The sequence below is a fragment of the Sinohyriopsis cumingii genome, unplaced genomic scaffold, assembly GCF_028554795.1.
Source record: "Sinohyriopsis cumingii isolate HCF-2022 unplaced genomic scaffold, ASM2855479v2 utg003966l, whole genome shotgun sequence".
NCBI classification, from domain to species: Eukaryota; Metazoa; Mollusca; class Bivalvia; order Unionida; family Unionidae; genus Sinohyriopsis; species Sinohyriopsis cumingii.
The window spans coordinates 19,427-39,904 of NW_028316637.1; the positions used below are offsets into that span (position 1 = coordinate 19,427).

General features: G+C 35.2%; 1 protein-coding gene and 1 pseudogene across 1 annotated transcript; one reads left to right on the forward strand and one right to left on the reverse strand.

The window, feature by feature from the left end:
- Positions 1-2,835: 2,835 nt before the first annotated feature.
- Positions 2,836-6,112, forward strand: LOC149769310 (uncharacterized; annotated as a pseudogene).
- Positions 6,113-6,243: 131 nt separating this feature from the next.
- Positions 6,244-7,191, reverse strand: LOC149769311 (uncharacterized). The gene has a single exon (XM_089949924.1). It carries the CDS (start codon positions 7,056-7,058, stop codon positions 6,282-6,284), a length of 777 nt encoding a protein of 258 aa, XP_089806050.1. The 5' UTR covers positions 7,059-7,191; the 3' UTR covers positions 6,244-6,281.
- Between the last annotated feature and the right edge of the window lie 13,287 nt (positions 7,192-20,478).

Below are 20,478 nucleotides of genomic sequence, written 5' to 3' on the forward strand. Positions count from 1 at the left end.
CTCTGGGTTATGCCCCGGGCACTCCCTTGGTTCATGCCCCGTTCTGTGGCATTTAGGGCAAAACCTGTCGTTTTCCGACCCCCTATACCAACTCTGCAGCCTAAAGCCTAGGACATAGAAAAATAGCGGGATCTTTTTCGCTTCTTCCTTTTCTACGTATATGATCCTATTTCCAGATTGTATAGGGGCAAAGCCCAATATAGTAGCCGTTTTGTATGCCGCTACTTTCGCATGAAACTTTGTTTCAATCTTAAGTTTTGACTTCTTCCGTGCTTACTTCCAACGGGAGGCCTACTATGTGCACTTCCGTTAGTTTGGGCTCAATGTTTCTTACAAAAGATACCGTCTCGTATACCGTCGCCGTCATTCACTTTACGTCTAATGTTTGCATGTCAAGTAGGTTAGTTCGGTGTTTGGGGTAGATAACGTATTTATTCCTCCCACCATTTTGAACTCCAATTTTCCCAATATCAATACCCATGGTGTGTAGGGCCATTAGAATTTCCCCTTGTTTTGGGGCCTGTGGTGCATCCCCAAAGTCTAGTGTTTGACATCCAGCCCGGTGTTTCAATATTAAACATTTACTTTCTACATGGGTTTCAAAAACTTTGTTTAGCTTTGACCTTTTGGGTAATGTCTCTGGCCATTGTACATGCTCCAACCGATTCCATTTTAATCATTTAAACAGCTCACTCAAAGCGAACCAGATACGATACTAATGCAGGTCTCACACCACTACTAACACTGCTTAAAATAAACTATAGTGTGGCAGTTTTTAGGCGGTCACGCTATGCTAGTATTGTATAGCATGTATATTACTAATCCTTTTCTACCGAGAAAGGACCATAATCCTTTTTCAGGACTAGAGATTATGCAATATTAAATGAAAAATGCAAAATACAATTATCAAAATACAAAAGGTGCTGCGTTTCCCAGCTGGGACACACTATAAATACATAAACAAACGCAATGAATCAATTGGAAAAAAAGAAATTGTGAACAAATCACCCGACTTTCTTACCAATATTCTTGACAAATTCGAGCAGTCTTATAACACGAAAAACGAGCAACCAGTGCTGCTCAAAGAATAAAACGGAGATCAATCATTCTTCAACGCAATATATTATTTACCTATTACATATGTTATCAGTTGAAGAGGATTAGAAGTAAAGATCTAAAAACTGCAGTGATAGTGATAGTGATGTGAGACCTGCATAACTTATGAGATTTATATGTACTAATCACAAAAACAGCATTCAACTCTTTATCTGCCCGGGTGAATTTTTATCAGCGGCCAGTAGTAATGGGTCATACAGCTAGCATCAATTCTTAAGTTAATTCTATATTTCTTTGCTTGGACATATTCTTTTGTCATGAGTTCCTATAAGCACGTTTTACCCGCCTTTCCCGTCTGGTAAGCCGGTTCTGCTCGCTCTGTGTCCACTGCCTGCAGCCTGAATGGAATGTGAGAGGAATAACTGAACTGCAAACAACCCATCCATCAATCCATGTATGTATACATGCACGCACGAGTTCACTTGGCCTAAGTTGCAATAAAACTTCCTATTGAAAAATCTGGTCATGAGCTCAAACAGAAATATGCATTTTGAAAAATGGCAAGTAGTCTAAATATACTATAATTTAAATATACATAATACCTTTTTTAGAAAATATTTCTTGCTACACGGTTCGAAACAACATGAAAGATCTCCAGTATCATAATAATGTCCAACAACATAAAGAAATTATTCTTTCTGTGTTTTGGTTTAAAACTCCACTAACAAGACAATGTTAATTTATGCTGACAAAATGCCTTTAAAATAATTGTTTTAATGTATGACCACGGTGCATTTTATGAATGTCATACAACTAATTTGTCCGTCTATGTATCATGCATACAAAATTGGTTTCTTGTACAAATACACAGGGCCTCTGTGTATTTCTTTATCATATTCATATGCAATTCTTGGTTGTAAAACTTTGTAACTGGATATGGCCGAGTGGTCTAAAGCGCTCTCAAATCGGCCAATGTTTCAAATGAGACTTTCTCTGCGACAAACCCCTCAAGTATTATATTATTATTATTATTATTATTATTATTATTATTATTATTATTATTATTATTATTATCCTTATATCTACAAAAAACGTAGATTTTCTGTCTCATTTGTATTTTTCAAGGCAAACAACTTCGATTTACATGGATTTCTTTTTCCAGGCTGTATCAATCCTATTAACACGACTACATCGATAAAATTAAGCACATACATTTTCCCAATAATATTAAGACTACTATTTTTTAAAAAAAAAATACCACTTTAGATAGATTGTATTGATAATGTTTCAGTCTGTGTATACTGGCAGTCTACTTCGATTGTCACTCAATTTCTATCTAAAGATCAGAGAGAAAGAGATAGATTCTTCTCGTCCGTTCGACGAAGAAAATGGACCTGTTCATGCCAATGTTGAAAGTCCGCGACATTGGGTTGAAGCGAGTTTTGAGCATCGCCACTTAAATGTATGTACCACTTCATACGTGAAAAGATTGGCCTGGAAGAGACTCATCTGGTGGTGCAAACCCCATGAAAATCGGACTGTCCGTTCGTCCGTGCGACTTTTTAATGTGCATGTCTTAAGACCGCGACATTGGGTTGAAGCGAGTTTTCAGCAACGCCACTTATAAGCATGCTGACTTGCAATATGTCAGAAGATTGGCCTTGAGAAGACGCATCTGGCCGTGGAAACTCCCATGAAAATCGGCTTGTCCGTACGACTAAGAAAAGCCATAGTTCAAGGTCAAGGTCGGGAGCGTGGGAAAAAATGGCTTAGATGTTTTCTTATAGAATGGGAGATCGGAGAAAACGGATCGTACGAAATACGAATATTAATGTATCGCGAAAACGAGGCTAATAAAGGCAGATTGAGAAAAAAATATGACGTCCTACTGTACATCGAGTAACGATCGGAACTGTTTGCCAGATATTTCTTTTACATTCGTTGAGAATTTCATCTCGGGTGTCTCCAGCAGTTCAGGGAATGAACAGATGACAAAAGGATTCAAGTATTACAGTGAGGGATATGTCCATTCTCTTAAACGTAAGTTGATTTACGTCCTATCTTGAGTGTCCTTTGTCTCTACAGCACAGAAAATACAAGTTAACGATATAGAAATGAAACTATTTAAAGCATGAATTTTGTTTCTGATTGATTAGGCATGGTTTAAATGTACAGCTATGATCAATGAATACTGTGGTCAAAACATGTGGTCAGAATAAAACATTTACAAAACGTGGATAGTGACAAAAACTGCCCTTTTAACCAACTACGCCACCCACCAGTAGAGACTTTGTTGTGCGCTTTAAATAGTTTTGGGTACATGTCGGTATGCTTGTATTTTAATTTGTATCAAAAGTACACAACCTGGCACTTTTATATTCACCCACAAAACAGCAGGATTATTTGTTCAAAGCTGTTTGATAGCCATTCATATATATATATATATATATATATATATATATATATATATATATATATATATATATATATATATATATATATATATATATATATATATATATATATATATATATATATAATCAAAGCACCCTGCCCTCAAACACACAAATTGGTCCCTTATTTATATGAATTTCTTCATTGATTATAATTAATATTAGTTTTGTGGTGTTGGTAGATGGATGAATTTTAACATCCAGTATGTAACTGCACACATTAGATAAAGTAAACATAATAGGGAAGAATCGTGTCTAATATTGTGTCATTTTATGTATGGGATATTATCTTAATCTTTTTGTTAAACTGATTTTCTCTTTAATTTTCAGTTTATAGAGATGGAAATGAATGCCTTGCCAAGGGATGGTGTTTTAGATCATAAAAGAACGAGTCCACGCATGTTGTTGAGGTAAACCTGTCTTTTTCATTTAGATTTCATCCCTGAATCTAATCATCTTTATTTCTGTAACAGGCATCAGTCATCAGATATTAGTTTAGGCTTGTACTGCATGTTACAGCTTGTGATCATGACTATACAAAAAGCCTGTGACAGAGAAAAACAATTTATTTATAATAAAGTTATATTTGTATGCATATTTCAATAAGCAATTAGATTTCATAAAAGTTTCAACTGTTATGATTTTTAATGTTTCCATTCTCCTATTCAAATGTGAAAAATCAGCAGTATTGGCATCCATATTTTACAATTACAAATTGAGTATTTATATATTTTTTTTAATATTATAGGTTGCCATTTCTGCAGAAGAGGTATCCACTTCAACATGCTCGTGCACAAATGGGCAGAGTGGTGCTTGCGGACATGTAACAGCTCTTCTGTACCAGCTGGCTTACTATAAAAGCAGGAAAATGAGGTTAATTCCAGCTGGCACGGCTAAAATATCATTACCTCAGACCTGGCATCAACCTAGGAGAGAGAAATTGAAAGGATCAAAAGTGGATGATCTAGTTGTTCAGGGCTATGACCGCAGCAATCCCCACCGAGCTACAAAGGGTATTAAATCAACCCTATTCCAGATGATGCCCAGTTTAATGCAAGTGAGCTCGCAGAAAAACTTAAGGATTTTAACATGCTATTTCCCACTGTGTTCAGTGGTTCTGATTCTCAACAGGTTTTTGACACCTTATGGGAAATTTGTGAAGGGAAGCATTTTGAGCTACCAGCAAAGAATGTGCAGTGACTATATAATGAATCTAATGGACATTGACACATTTATAGAATTACCCATTAATAATGTGATGACATGTAATGTTGTGACAGTGTTGACTGAGAATCAAACAGTACAGTTTGACACTCTGACAGTGAGACAGAGAGCTGGGAAATTGAGGAAAACACCTGGTTGCAGTCCAGAAACCCCTGATGGCACAGTATCAGAAAGGACAATATAACAACCTCAAATGCTGGAGAGATTGCAAAACGCAGAAAAGTGAAGCTTAGCTTTTTTATATTGTTTTATTGATATAATTATGATCATATTTCAAGTGTCTAAGTACATGCAGTTACAAAACTGGTGACCACTGAAATTAATGTTCATGAAAAAAATGAAGTATAACAAAACATTCAACACATTTTGTTAACATCACCAGTTTGAAATCTACAGATTATTATGCATTACAATGGGCTTACTTTTCAACAAATAAAACATAACTTCAATGTTTTGCACATGCGGTCATGATGTGGAGCTTCGTACAACTTCAAACGTAAATTGATGCCCGATGTAGGTACACAACTGTAAATAAGTTGCCTATGTTCAAATAATTTCGCTCTCATACAAATGTTTCATGTGTAGATGGTGAGAAGTTAGCCGAACGTTTAAGAAGCACCAGACATGTGACCATTGCTGCTATGAAACATGGCTTGGAATCAGAGATGTTAGCAGCAAAAAAATATAGCAAAGTAAACTGCCACTTTAATCACAATTAAAATTCAATTACTGCCTAACAGACTTTGCACTAGGGCTCCAAAGCAATATGAATGCATTCAAGGTGCAGTTTTAAAATATTAAAATTATATTCAGCATGCCCAAATATTTTTAATATTTCAACACTTAAAATAGTCTTGAAATTCAGATCTTGCATAAATGCTGTCTACGATACAATTGGGCCATATCATATCATATTTCTTCAAATAAACTTTCCAGGGCTGTGTATTTTCCTAAATTAGGATTGGTTTTTTTAAATACAAAATGAGTATGCTGTAAAGAAAAGAAGAAAAATAAACTTGTATTGCATAAATGACACCCCACTGTTTAGGAACAGTTTATTTGAAGAAGAAATAAAACCACCTTTTAAATTATTGTGATGTATGATTTTGGTTTGCTTTTTTAAAAAAAATTCTTTTTCCTTCTAGAGAATGAATGACAACGTCAACCTGTACCCAATTTGCTAATTGTGAGCCCATTTTGTCATTGGCTTGCTGCAACTCTCGATCGTAAAGTCTACAATCCCAATATATCGACACACATACATCTTACCAAAGGTATTTGCATGAAAATCAAGATGTCAATGAAATATGGCACAATTTTACTAAAGGTGTTAAAAAACTTGTATATTACTGAAACGTTAATAAAATGAACTAAATTCACACATCCAAAAGATATAACAAGATGCCATTGAAATGTGGCATGATTTTATGGTCTACAAATAAACTATTGAAATGTCAATAAAATGAACCATACGTGGTACTTTCATAATGTCTCGGTATCTTTGTTTTCATTCACAAGTTCTACATGATTCTTCCATGTCACAAAATGTTATTTCTTTTGTTTAATCAGTGGTCGTTTGAACAAAGTCAGTACATTTGCTACTGTCCACAACTGATTTATTGACCCAGAAATTGTCAAAGGTACCACAGACTGTAATAACTTGTATTCTTTCACTCTCTTAATGTGTCTTTCCACATGTATCCTCAGGTTTGCAATTTTTTGATTGTCCTCCACCTGGGAAGCTGTGAATTGTCCATCACTACACAGAAAGTGTGGTGTTGCAATGGAAACACCACTACCTTTTAAAACTTTGTGTAAAACAAAACCTTTATCTGCCATAATTTGGTCCCCTGGTTCTAACAAATCTATAAGCCCCGACAGCTTTGTGAACACCACATCACTCATGCATCCCGAGTACAAGGAAGACACAAATGTGATTGCATCGTGTGGGGCTATCCCTGCCAATCCTTTCCAGGTGTTGTGAGTTTTGTAGTTTGAAAAAGTCTTTGATGTAAGCACTAGAGATAAGGGTTTTTCTGTAAATATTTCTGTGCAGTCAATAGTAATTCTGGTTCCTGGGTAGGACAGATGAAACTCGAGAGGCATATTTGCTTGAACCTGCTCACGACTTGGCCAAATATTTATACTTCCCAGTAAGAAATACAAATAATTTGTCCACATGATTATTTTCCGACTTACAGAAGACCTGTGAATATTAAATCGAACAGACATATCTTCAATCGGAAAGCCATATCTCAATCTACACAAAAACATGAAAAGTTCATCCACTGGGTCCATTGCTTTTTGCCGTCCCCTGATGTTCATATCATTCCTGTGCTGTAATATAAGGTCTTCATTCTAATTGCAGTAGGTTTGATGCTACTGAAGAAGGTTATAAAAACCTCATATGTGGGAAAACCAGTGTAAATTATATCATTTCATCGTCATCTGTAAATCTGTTCAATCCAAGTTTTTCCATGTTTATTTTTTTATTTAAATCTTGCAGTTGCCTTTCTTTCTCTTCCAGATCTGTTTCTGCTTTCCTCAGTCTCTCCTCTAGATCTGTAATTTTACCTTTGCATGCTATATGCAACTCACAGGATCTGAAGAAGATAAAATAATAATGTAGTTTTTCATCAACATTTATGACTATAATGGAGACAAAAATATAGAACTAGCAAAGTTACCAGCTTCACTATAATTTAAAATTATGCAAGAGTTTTAACAGAGGCTGCTTTCCACTGATTGTATGCTCTCTCTCTCTCTCTCTCTCTCTCTCTCTCTCTCACACACACACACACTCTCTCTCTCTCTCATACCCACACACCATGCACACACTATGAAATAAATGTAAAACAAAAGTTACAAAGCTCTGGTTTGATTACATATCAGTGCCATCTAGAGGAGTACAGCAAACAAAGTCCAACATAAATCAGGTCTTTTCAGAGTAAATACGAGAAATTATGCAGTGATATGTAGCTCTTGCAACTATCCCACAAAGGCTCTGAGACTTGATTGGATATATAAAAACGGGAATGTTAACCTTAACCTTACCTGTTGATGATGACACCGCCATCTGAATAAGCAATATATATGTCTTACATTTGCTAAAATAGGAGAGATAGTAGAGTAGTACGTCACAAAAAGAACTACAAACGTACTCTGAAAACAGCTGATACTTACTGATCTGATGTCATTGGTGATTGGTTTTCAGGCATTGGCTTATGAGACTCATTGTAAATGTCAACACATGGAATCTCAAATTCTTCCAAAATGTTGTTATCCATCTTCTCTGCAATTGGTTGTCTCACTGCAGGTGGATTTTTTGCTTTCCTTTCAGTTGTCCAAGTAACATTGATGGAATAGCATATCATTTTAAGCAACGTCTGTTGGGTGTCCATCAATTCCTGTTGCTTAAAGTGTCTAGAACAGACAACTGTATTTGTGACAATCTAAGAAAAGCAAAAATAAACCATGAGTTAATTGCAATAATTAGTTGTAAAGAAAACCCCGACTGAGTCATACCATACTACATGTCTGCGGCATGATGCTCCAGTGCTAGACATCACTATAGGACACACGGTACTAATTATACGGAAGAACTGTGAACCAGTCTAGAAATGGGTGAAGAAATGATAGAGTATTTACAGGTTTGGTGGTCCATAATTGGTTAATAATGAAAATTAAAATTTTAGGAAAAATATCTTTTTGAGAGCTTGTCCTATATGTAATGTAAAAAAAATATTGACAAATTTCTACTGATGCAATTTTAGCATTTTTACAGGCTTGACTCAGGAGTACTCAATACTGAAAGTAGCACCTGATTCATTTGGTGCAGAATCAATAACACGTGTTTCATGCACATGTATGTAAACAAATTGCCGCGGGTCATATGGTGTTCTCCACACATAAGCTTGCACCAAGGTTAGATGTGCACGAAAAATTATAGGTGTCATTATCAGCACCCATAAATTTTAAGTTATTGAATTTTGAATATGACAGTGTTTCCATATGTTTACCATTGGAGTGGAATTAGTACCGTGAGTCCTATATGCGACCTATACCATAATAGGAGTTTGTTGTTTCCATGGTTACCACGTGCATCCAGGGTATCAATTTGGTGGTTTTTACATATGACAGTGATAATGGAGTCTTTTTATCATGGTTTGCATGTGATTTTGGAGAAAAATTCTATACAAAAGACAGATGGGGATGGTTTTATACACTGGAGAGTGGAAGTATATAGCTCAGGCCATAGGGAAAAGAGCACAGTATGGCCTGATGGCAGAATTTCATATGATGGTACCCATAGATTGGCCTGTATGGTTAAATACCATTTAACACATGCAATAATTCCCCAAAATGGGGTGGGGTGGGGTGGGGTAGATTTTATATGTAAGCCACTTATGTCACAATCACTTATGTATCAGTACTGATCATTTAACTTTAGAGACACACTCAGCAGATCAAAGCAGAGAACATTGTAAAAATAAGGACTGTGCACAAAACTGCACATGCTGCATTGCCTCAACCTGTAAATTGAATTATTATATGTCGAGTCACATTGAATATCAATTATACCGGTCTTATTTCTTATCCTAGAATTAAACTCCTTGACACCTATTCTATGTTCAGCATGTTTCTCATATTGGTACATTACATTTTTGGGCAAACAGTATTGGAACTTTTCTGCATTCCTTTTGTTGAGGGAGCAGGGAGGGACATTTTCACTTAAAATAATAGTTTTCAACCCTTCGTTCCCAATATAAGTCTGCAAAAGTCCTATCTGTATTGCATTCTTTACACAGGCAGTTTTTCTTCCCCAACCTCCCTTCATACAGTTGAAACATTCTTGATGTATAACTGCATGGTGAACATACTGCTCTCTCCCACCAAACCAGATCTCTTTTTTCTTCATGTACCAAGTCCCATGATAGAAAACCTTTATACTCAGGGTGTTGCAACTTGTGGTCTCAGAACACATTATTCCAAATCTCAGCATTTGATTACTGCATGCACTAAGTGATATGGGTTTTCTTCACCATATATGTTGTTGTGAATAAATGAAAACAAGCTTCATGTCAGAAATATGGTTTCATATTTGAAACAAAAGCTATTTATTAAACCTACATTGCTCTGTTCTTACCATCAAGTAATAGTAAGGAATCATTTAGCTGTAAATTAGAGCTTGCTATTTGGTTTGCCAATTCAAGGTGTATTACCTCCCCTTTGACTGTAATTGAGTGATTGCAATGTTTGCTTTGTTTCTCTTTTGTTCAATAATGTATGCATTTTTTCAGCTTTATATTAAAAAGTAAGTAATTTAACACTGCTTATAGTGGAAAGTAGCCACAGTAATGATTTTGAGACTTTTTCTTAACTTTTTTTATGAGCTTTGGGTAAATGTAGGTATATGTTTATGTATTAGACAACTTCAATATGCAATTCAATTCTATTACTTAAATTTAACAAGTAGTGTATTCAGTGACAATTTTTATCAGTGTCTGCATATTGCATAGAGACATGAACTTGTCTTGGCATAGCAAAGTTTTTCACACATTTCTCCACCTCCAGCATACTTAATAGCTTGAGTCATAACAGTTTGTGCATACACTTTCTGTCTCCAACATCAATGTCAGCATTATAGGAACTTTGGATAGCTTTTTCAAATTTGTCTCTTGCTGTCCTTATGTAACATACCTCATGCTGATGTGTTATTTGGGTTGATACACATTCCCCCCACCCCCGTTGTGGGGAACATTACCAGGCTTGAAGAAATTACTCTGTCTATTCTTTGCTTATTCACCCTTCCCCATAGTTTTATACTAAAAAGTAGCACTATGTTATTTAATTATTCAGTATAATAAAGCTTATGGAACTCTTCCTTGGCTTTTATACCTTTTTATTAACATTTGGGGGTCATGAATCACATGTGATGATAGTTTAAATAAGTTTGGAATGTCAGCATCTCTTGATGCTTCATGGGTGTGTGTATATGTTTTAGTCACGAAAGGGCAATGGCCTCTTATCATTTTGACCTGTCATGTGGCACACTTATTTGTTTTGTTTGATTGATGTGAATAGGGATGCACTGTATCTTATTTCTGTGAGAGTCAGCAAGAAAAGAAATGCAATTTTGAAATTTAAAACATTTAAAACTTGTCTTATAGCCAGTGAGAGATGAAAATACAATGCGTCATGTAATTTGATACCCTGTGATGTCATACTTGCTGATGTCAGCATGCTTGTGTTTCTTTTGTGTAGCATGCATGCCATAGAAAGATAACATGAAGATACAAAGGCAGAAAACAATTATTTTAATAACAAGAATAAGCCATTAATAAGTACAATACAACACAGCAACATGTGATGCGGATGCAATTTAACTATAGATATTGGTATCACATAAAATGCTATTGCACTATTATCCATGCACAAGCATGGCCAATTCTTTCTTACAATTATGCTCTAATATCAAGGAGTAAAATACAACTTTTTCAAAAAAAATTAAATCTGGTTATAGGACACACGGTACTAATTATACGGAAGAACTGTGAACCAGTCTAGAAATGGGTGAAGAAATGATAGAGTATTTACAGGTTTGGTGGTCCATAATTGGTTAATAATGAAAATTAAAATTTTAGGAAAAATATCTTTTTGAGAGCTTGTCCTATATGTAATGTAAAAAAAATATTGACAAATTTCTACTGATGCAATTTTAGCATTTTTACAGGCTTGACTCAGGAGTACTCAATACTGAAAGTAGCACCTGATTCATTTGGTGCAGAATCAATAACACGTGTTTCATGCACATGTATGTAAACAAATTGCCGCGGGTCATATGGTGTTCTCCACACATAAGCTTGCACCAAGGTTAGATGTGCACGAAAAATTATAGGTGTCATTATCAGCACCCATAAATTTTAAGTTATTGAATTTTGAATATGACAGTGTTTCCATATGTTTACCATTGGAGTGGAATTAGTACCGTGAGTCCTATATGCGACCTATACCATAATAGGAGTTTGTTGTTTCCATGGTTACCACGTGCATCCAGGGTATCAATTTGGTGGTTTTTACATATGACAGTGATAATGGAGTCTTTTTATCATGGTTTGCATGTGATTTTGGAGAAAAATTCTATACAAAAGACAGATGGGGATGGTTTTATACACTGGAGAGTGGAAGTATATAGCTCAGGCCATAGGGAAAAGAGCACAGTATGGCCTGATGGCAGAATTTCATATGATGGTACCCATAGATTGGCCTGTATGGTTAAATACCATTTAACACATGCAATAATTCCCCAAAATGGGGTGGGGTGGGGTGGGGTAGATTTTATATGTAAGCCACTTATGTCACAATCACTTATGTATCAGTACTGATCATTTAACTTTAGAGACACACTCAGCAGATCAAAGCAGAGAACATTGTAAAAATAAGGACTGTGCACAAAACTGCACATGCTGCATTGCCTCAACCTGTAAATTGAATTATTATATGTCGAGTCACATTGAATATCAATTATACCGGTCTTATTTCTTATCCTAGAATTAAACTCCTTGACACCTATTCTATGTTCAGCATGTTTCTCATATTGGTACATTACATTTTTGGGCAAACAGTATTGGAACTTTTCTGCATTCCTTTTGTTGAGGGAGCAGGGAGGGACATTTTCACTTAAAATAATAGTTTTCAACCCTTCGTTCCCAATATAAGTCTGCAAAAGTCCTATCTGTATTGCATTCTTTACACAGGCAGTTTTTCTTCCCCAACCTCCCTTCATACAGTTGAAACATTCTTGATGTATAACTGCATGGTGAACATACTGCTCTCTCCCACCAAACCAGATCTCTTTTTTCTTCATGTACCAAGTCCCATGATAGAAAACCTTTATACTCAGGGTGTTGCAACTTGTGGTCTCAGAACACATTATTCCAAATCTCAGCATTTGATTACTGCATGCACTAAGTGATATGGGTTTTCTTCACCATATATGTTGTTGTGAATAAATGAAAACAAGCTTCATGTCAGAAATATGGTTTCATATTTGAAACAAAAGCTATTTATTAAACCTACATTGCTCTGTTCTTACCATCAAGTAATAGTAAGGAATCATTTAGCTGTAAATTAGAGCTTGCTATTTGGTTTGCCAATTCAAGGTGTATTACCTCCCCTTTGACTGTAATTGAGTGATTGCAATGTTTGCTTTGTTTCTCTTTTGTTCAATAATGTATGCATTTTTTCAGCTTTATATTAAAAAGTAAGTAATTTAACACTGCTTATAGTGGAAAGTAGCCACAGTAATGATTTTGAGACTTTTTCTTAACTTTTTTTATGAGCTTTGGGTAAATGTAGGTATATGTTTATGTATTAGACAACTTCAATATGCAATTCAATTCTATTACTTAAATTTAACAAGTAGTGTATTCAGTGACAATTTTTATCAGTGTCTGCATATTGCATAGAGACATGAACTTGTCTTGGCATAGCAAAGTTTTTCACACATTTCTCCACCTCCAGCATACTTAATAGCTTGAGTCATAACAGTTTGTGCATACACTTTCTGTCTCCAACATCAATGTCAGCATTATAGGAACTTTGGATAGCTTTTTCAAATTTGTCTCTTGCTGTCCTTATGTAACATACCTCATGCTGATGTGTTATTTGGGTTGATACACATTCCCCCCACCCCCGTTGTGGGGAACATTACCAGGCTTGAAGAAATTACTCTGTCTATTCTTTGCTTATTCACCCTTCCCCATAGTTTTATACTAAAAAGTAGCACTATGTTATTTAATTATTCAGTATAATAAAGCTTATGGAACTCTTCCTTGGCTTTTATACCTTTTTATTAACATTTGGGGGTCATGAATCACATGTGATGATAGTTTAAATAAGTTTGGAATGTCAGCATCTCTTGATGCTTCATGGGTGTGTGTATATGTTTTAGTCACGAAAGGGCAATGGCCTCTTATCATTTTGACCTGTCATGTGGCACACTTATTTGTTTTGTTTGATTGATGTGAATAGGGATGCACTGTATCTTATTTCTGTGAGAGTCAGCAAGAAAAGAAATGCAATTTTGAAATTTAAAACATTTAAAACTTGTCTTATAGCCAGTGAGAGATGAAAATACAATGCGTCATGTAATTTGATACCCTGTGATGTCATACTTGCTGATGTCAGCATGCTTGTGTTTCTTTTGTGTAGCATGCATGCCATAGAAAGATAACATGAAGATACAAAGGCAGAAAACAATTATTTTAATAACAAGAATAAGCCATTAATAAGTACAATACAACACAGCAACATGTGATGCGGATGCAATTTAACTATAGATATTGGTATCACATAAAATGCTATTGCACTATTATCCATGCACAAGCATGGCCAATTCTTTCTTACAATTATGCTCTAATATCAAGGAGTAAAATACAACTTTTTCAAAAAAAATTAAATCTGGTTATAGGACACACGGTACTAATTATACGGAAGAACTGTGAACCAGTCTAGAAATGGGTGAAGAAATGATAGAGTATTTACAGGTTTGGTGGTCCATAATTGGTTAATAATGAAAATTAAAATTTTAGGAAAAATATCTTTTTGAGAGCTTGTCCTATATGTAATGTAAAAAAAATATTGACAAATTTCTACTGATGCAATTTTAGCATTTTTACAGGCTTGACTCAGGAGTACTCAATACTGAAAGTAGCACCTGATTCATTTGGTGCAGAATCAATAACACGTGTTTCATGCACATGTATGTAAACAAATTGCCGCGGGTCATATGGTGTTCTCCACACATAAGCTTGCACCAAGGTTAGATGTGCACGAAAAATTATAGGTGTCATTATCAGCACCCATAAATTTTAAGTTATTGAATTTTGAATATGACAGTGTTTCCATATGTTTACCATTGGAGTGGAATTAGTACCGTGAGTCCTATATGCGACCTATACCATAATAGGAGTTTGTTGTTTCCATGGTTACCACGTGCATCCAGGGTATCAATTTGGTGGTTTTTACATATGACAGTGATAATGGAGTCTTTTTATCATGGTTTGCATGTGATTTTGGAGAAAAATTCTATACAAAAGACAGATGGGGATGGTTTTATACACTGGAGAGTGGAAGTATATAGCTCAGGCCATAGGGAAAAGAGCACAGTATGGCCTGATGGCAGAATTTCATATGATGGTACCCATAGATTGGCCTGTATGGTTAAATACCATTTAACACATGCAATAATTCCCCAAAATGGGGTGGGGTGGGGTGGGGTAGATTTTATATGTAAGCCACTTATGTCACAATCACTTATGTATCAGTACTGATCATTTAACTTTAGAGACACACTCAGCAGATCAAAGCAGAGAACATTGTAAAAATAAGGACTGTGCACAAAACTGCACATGCTGCATTGCCTCAACCTGTAAATTGAATTATTATATGTCGAGTCACATTGAATATCAATTATACCGGTCTTATTTCTTATCCTAGAATTAAACTCCTTGACACCTATTCTATGTTCAGCATGTTTCTCATATTGGTACATTACATTTTTGGGCAAACAGTATTGGAACTTTTCTGCATTCCTTTTGTTGAGGGAGCAGGGAGGGACATTTTCACTTAAAATAATAGTTTTCAACCCTTCGTTCCCAATATAAGTCTGCAAAAGTCCTATCTGTATTGCATTCTTTACACAGGCAGTTTTTCTTCCCCAACCTCCCTTCATACAGTTGAAACATTCTTGATGTATAACTGCATGGTGAACATACTGCTCTCTCCCACCAAACCAGATCTCTTTTTTCTTCATGTACCAAGTCCCATGATAGAAAACCTTTATACTCAGGGTGTTGCAACTTGTGGTCTCAGAACACATTATTCCAAATCTCAGCATTTGATTACTGCATGCACTAAGTGATATGGGTTTTCTTCACCATATATGTTGTTGTGAATAAATGAAAACAAGCTTCATGTCAGAAATATGGTTTCATATTTGAAACAAAAGCTATTTATTAAACCTACATTGCTCTGTTCTTACCATCAAGTAATAGTAAGGAATCATTTAGCTGTAAATTAGAGCTTGCTATTTGGTTTGCCAATTCAAGGTGTATTACCTCCCCTTTGACTGTAATTGAGTGATTGCAATGTTTGCTTTGTTTCTCTTTTGTTCAATAATGTATGCATTTTTTCAGCTTTATATTAAAAAGTAAGTAATTTAACACTGCTTATAGTGGAAAGTAGCCACAGTAATGATTTTGAGACTTTTTCTTAACTTTTTTTATGAGCTTTGGGTAAATGTAGGTATATGTTTATGTATTAGACAACTTCAATATGCAATTCAATTCTATTACTTAAATTTAACAAGTAGTGTATTCAGTGACAATTTTTATCAGTGTCTGCATATTGCATAGAGACATGAACTTGTCTTGGCATAGCAAAGTTTTTCACACATTTCTCCACCTCCAGCATACTTAATAGCTTGAGTCATAACAGTTTGTGCATACACTTTCTGTCTCCAACATCAATGTCAGCATTATAGGAACTTTGGATAGCTTTTTCAAATTTGTCTCTTGCTGTCCTTATGTAACATACCTCATGCTGATGTGTTATTTGGGTTGATACACATTCCCCCCACCCCCGTTGTGGGGAACATTACCAGGCTTGAAGAAATTACTCTGTCTATTCTTTGCTTATTCACCCTTCCCCATAGTTTTATACTAAAAAGTAGCACTATGTTATTTAATTATTCAGTATAATAAAGCTTATGGAACTCTTCCTTGGCTTTTATACCTTTTTATTAACATTTGGGGGTCATGAATCACATGTGATGATAGTTTAAATAAGTTTGGAATGTCAGCATCTCTTGATGCTTCATGGGTGTGTGTATATGTTTTAGTCACGAAAGGGCAATGGCCTCTTATCATTTTGACCTGTCATGTGGCACACTTATTTGTTTTGTTTGATTGATGTGAATAGGGATGCACTGTATCTTATTTCTGTGAGAGTCAGCAAGAAAAGAAATGCAATTTTGAAATTTAAAACATTTAAAACTTGTCTTATAGCCAGTGAGAGATGAAAATACAATGCGTCATGTAATTTGATACCCTGTGATGTCATACTTGCTGATGTCAGCATGCTTGTGTTTCTTTTGTGTAGCATGCATGCCATAGAAAGATAACATGAAGATACAAAGGCAGAAAACAATTATTTTAATAACAAGAATAAGCCATTAATAAGTACAATACAACACAGCAACATGTGATGCGGATGCAATTTAACTATAGATATTGGTATCACATAAAATGCTATTGCACTATTATCCATGCACAAGCATGGCCAATTCTTTCTTACAATTATGCTCTAATATCAAGGAGTAAAATACAACTTTTTCAAAAAAAATTAAATCTGGTTATAGGACACACGGTACTAATTATACGGAAGAACTGTGAACCAGTCTAGAAATGGGTGAAGAAATGATAGAGTATTTACAGGTTTGGTGGTCCATAATTGGTTAATAATGAAAATTAAAATTTTAGGAAAAATATCTTTTTGAGAGCTTGTCCTATATGTAATGTAAAAAAAATATTGACAAATTTCTACTGATGCAATTTTAGCATTTTTACAGGCTTGACTCAGGAGTACTCAATACTGAAAGTAGCACCTGATTCATTTGGTGCAGAATCAATAACACGTGTTTCATGCACATGTATGTAAACAAATTGCCGCGGGTCATATGGTGTTCTCCACACATAAGCTTGCACCAAGGTTAGATGTGCACGAAAAATTATAGGTGTCATTATCAGCACCCATAAATTTTAAGTTATTGAATTTTGAATATGACAGTGTTTCCATATGTTTACCATTGGAGTGGAATTAGTACCGTGAGTCCTATATGCGACCTATACCATAATAGGAGTTTGTTGTTTCCATGGTTACCACGTGCATCCAGGGTATCAATTTGGTGGTTTTTACATATGACAGTGATAATGGAGTCTTTTTATCATGGTTTGCATGTGATTTTGGAGAAAAATTCTATACAAAAGACAGATGGGGATGGTTTTATACACTGGAGAGTGGAAGTATATAGCTCAGGCCATAGGGAAAAGAGCACAGTATGGCCTGATGGCAGAATTTCATATGATGGTACCCATAGATTGGCCTGTATGGTTAAATACCATTTAACACATGCAATAATTCCCCAAAATGGGGTGGGGTGGGGTGGGGTAGATTTTATATGTAAGCCACTTATGTCACAATCACTTATGTATCAGTACTGATCATTTAACTTTAGAGACACACTCAGCAGATCAAAGCAGAGAACATTGTAAAAATAAGGACTGTGCACAAAACTGCACATGCTGCATTGCCTCAACCTGTAAATTGAATTATTATATGTCGAGTCACATTGAATATCAATTATACCGGTCTTATTTCTTATCCTAGAATTAAACTCCTTGACACCTATTCTATGTTCAGCATGTTTCTCATATTGGTACATTACATTTTTGGGCAAACAGTATTGGAACTTTTCTGCATTCCTTTTGTTGAGGGAGCAGGGAGGGACATTTTCACTTAAAATAATAGTTTTCAACCCTTCGTTCCCAATATAAGTCTGCAAAAGTCCTATCTGTATTGCATTCTTTACACAGGCAGTTTTTCTTCCCCAACCTCCCTTCATACAGTTGAAACATTCTTGATGTATAACTGCATGGTGAACATACTGCTCTCTCCCACCAAACCAGATCTCTTTTTTCTTCATGTACCAAGTCCCATGATAGAAAACCTTTATACTCAGGGTGTTGCAACTTGTGGTCTCAGAACACATTATTCCAAATCTCAGCATTTGATTACTGCATGCACTAAGTGATATGGGTTTTCTTCACCATATATGTTGTTGTGAATAAATGAAAACAAGCTTCATGTCAGAAATATGGTTTCATATTTGAAACAAAAGCTATTTATTAAACCTACATTGCTCTGTTCTTACCATCAAGTAATAGTAAGGAATCATTTAGCTGTAAATTAGAGCTTGCTATTTGGTTTGCCAATTCAAGGTGTATTACCTCCCCTTTGACTGTAATTGAGTGATTGCAATGTTTGCTTTGTTTCTCTTTTGTTCAATAATGTATGCATTTTTTCAGCTTTATATTAAAAAGTAAGTAATTTAACACTGCTTATAGTGGAAAGTAGCTACAGTAATGATTTTGAGACTTTTTCTTAACTTTTTTTATGAGCTTTGGGTAAATGTAGGTATATGTTTATGTATTAGACAACTTCAATATGCAATTCAATTCTATTACTTAAATTTAACAAGTAGTGTATTCAGTGACAATTTTTATCAGTGTCTGCATATTGCATAGAGACATGAACTTGTCTTGGCATAGCAAAGTTTTTCACACATTTCTCCACCTCCAGCATACTTAATAGCTTGAGTCATAACAGTTTGTGCATACACTTTCTGTCTCCAACATCAATGTCAGCATTATAGGAACTTTGGATAGCTTTTTCAAATTTGTCTCTTGCTGTCCTTATGTAACATACCTCATGCTGATGTGTTATTTGGGTTGATACACATTCCCCCCACCCCCGTTGTGGGGAACATTACCAGGCTTGAAGAAATTACTCTGTCTATTCTTTGCTTATTCACCCTTCCCCATAGTTTTATACTAAAAAGTAGCACTATGTTATTTAATTATTCAGTATAATAAAGCTTATGGAACTCTTCCTTGGCTTTTATACCTTTTTATTAACATTTGGGGGTCATGAATCACATGTGATGATAGTTTAAATAAGTTTGGAATGTCAGCATCTCTTGATGCTTCATGGGTGTGTGTATATGTTTTAGTCACGAAAGGGCAATGGCCTCTTATCATTTTGACCTGTCATGTGGCACACTTATTTGTTTTGTTTGATTGATGTGAATAGGGATGCACTGTATCTTATTTCTGTGAGAGTCAGCAAGAAAAGAAATGCAATTTTGAAATTTAAAACATTTAAAACTTGTCTTATAGCCAGTGAGAGATGAAAATACAATGCGTCATGTAATTTGATACCCTGTGATGTCATACTTGCTGATGTCAGCATGCTTGTGTTTCTTTTGTGTAGCATGCATGCCATAGAAAGATAACATGAAGATACAAAGGCAGAAAACAATTATTTTAATAACAAGAATAAGCCATTAATAAGTACAATACAACACAGCAACATGTGATGCGGATGCAATTTAACTATAGATATTGGTATCACATAAAATGCTATTGCACTATTATCCATGCACAAGCATGGCCAATTCTTTCTTACAATTATGCTCTAATATCAAGGAGTAAAATACAACTTTTTCAAAAAAAATTAAATCTGGTTATAGGACACACGGTACTAATTATACGGAAGAACTGTGAACCAGTCTAGAAATGGGTGAAGAAATGATAGAGTATTTACAGGTTTGGTGGTCCATAATTGGTTAATAATGAAAATTAAAATTTTAGGAAAAATATCTTTTTGAGAGCTTGTCCTATATGTAATGTAAAAAAAATATTGACAAATTTCTACTGATGCAATTTTAGCATTTTTACAGGCTTGACTCAGGAGTACTCAATACTGAAAGTAGCACCTGATTCATTTGGTGCAGAATCAATAACACGTGTTTCATGCACATGTATGTAAACAAATTGCCGCGGGTCATATGGTGTTCTCCACACATAAGCTTGCACCAAGGTTAGATGTGCACGAAAAATTATAG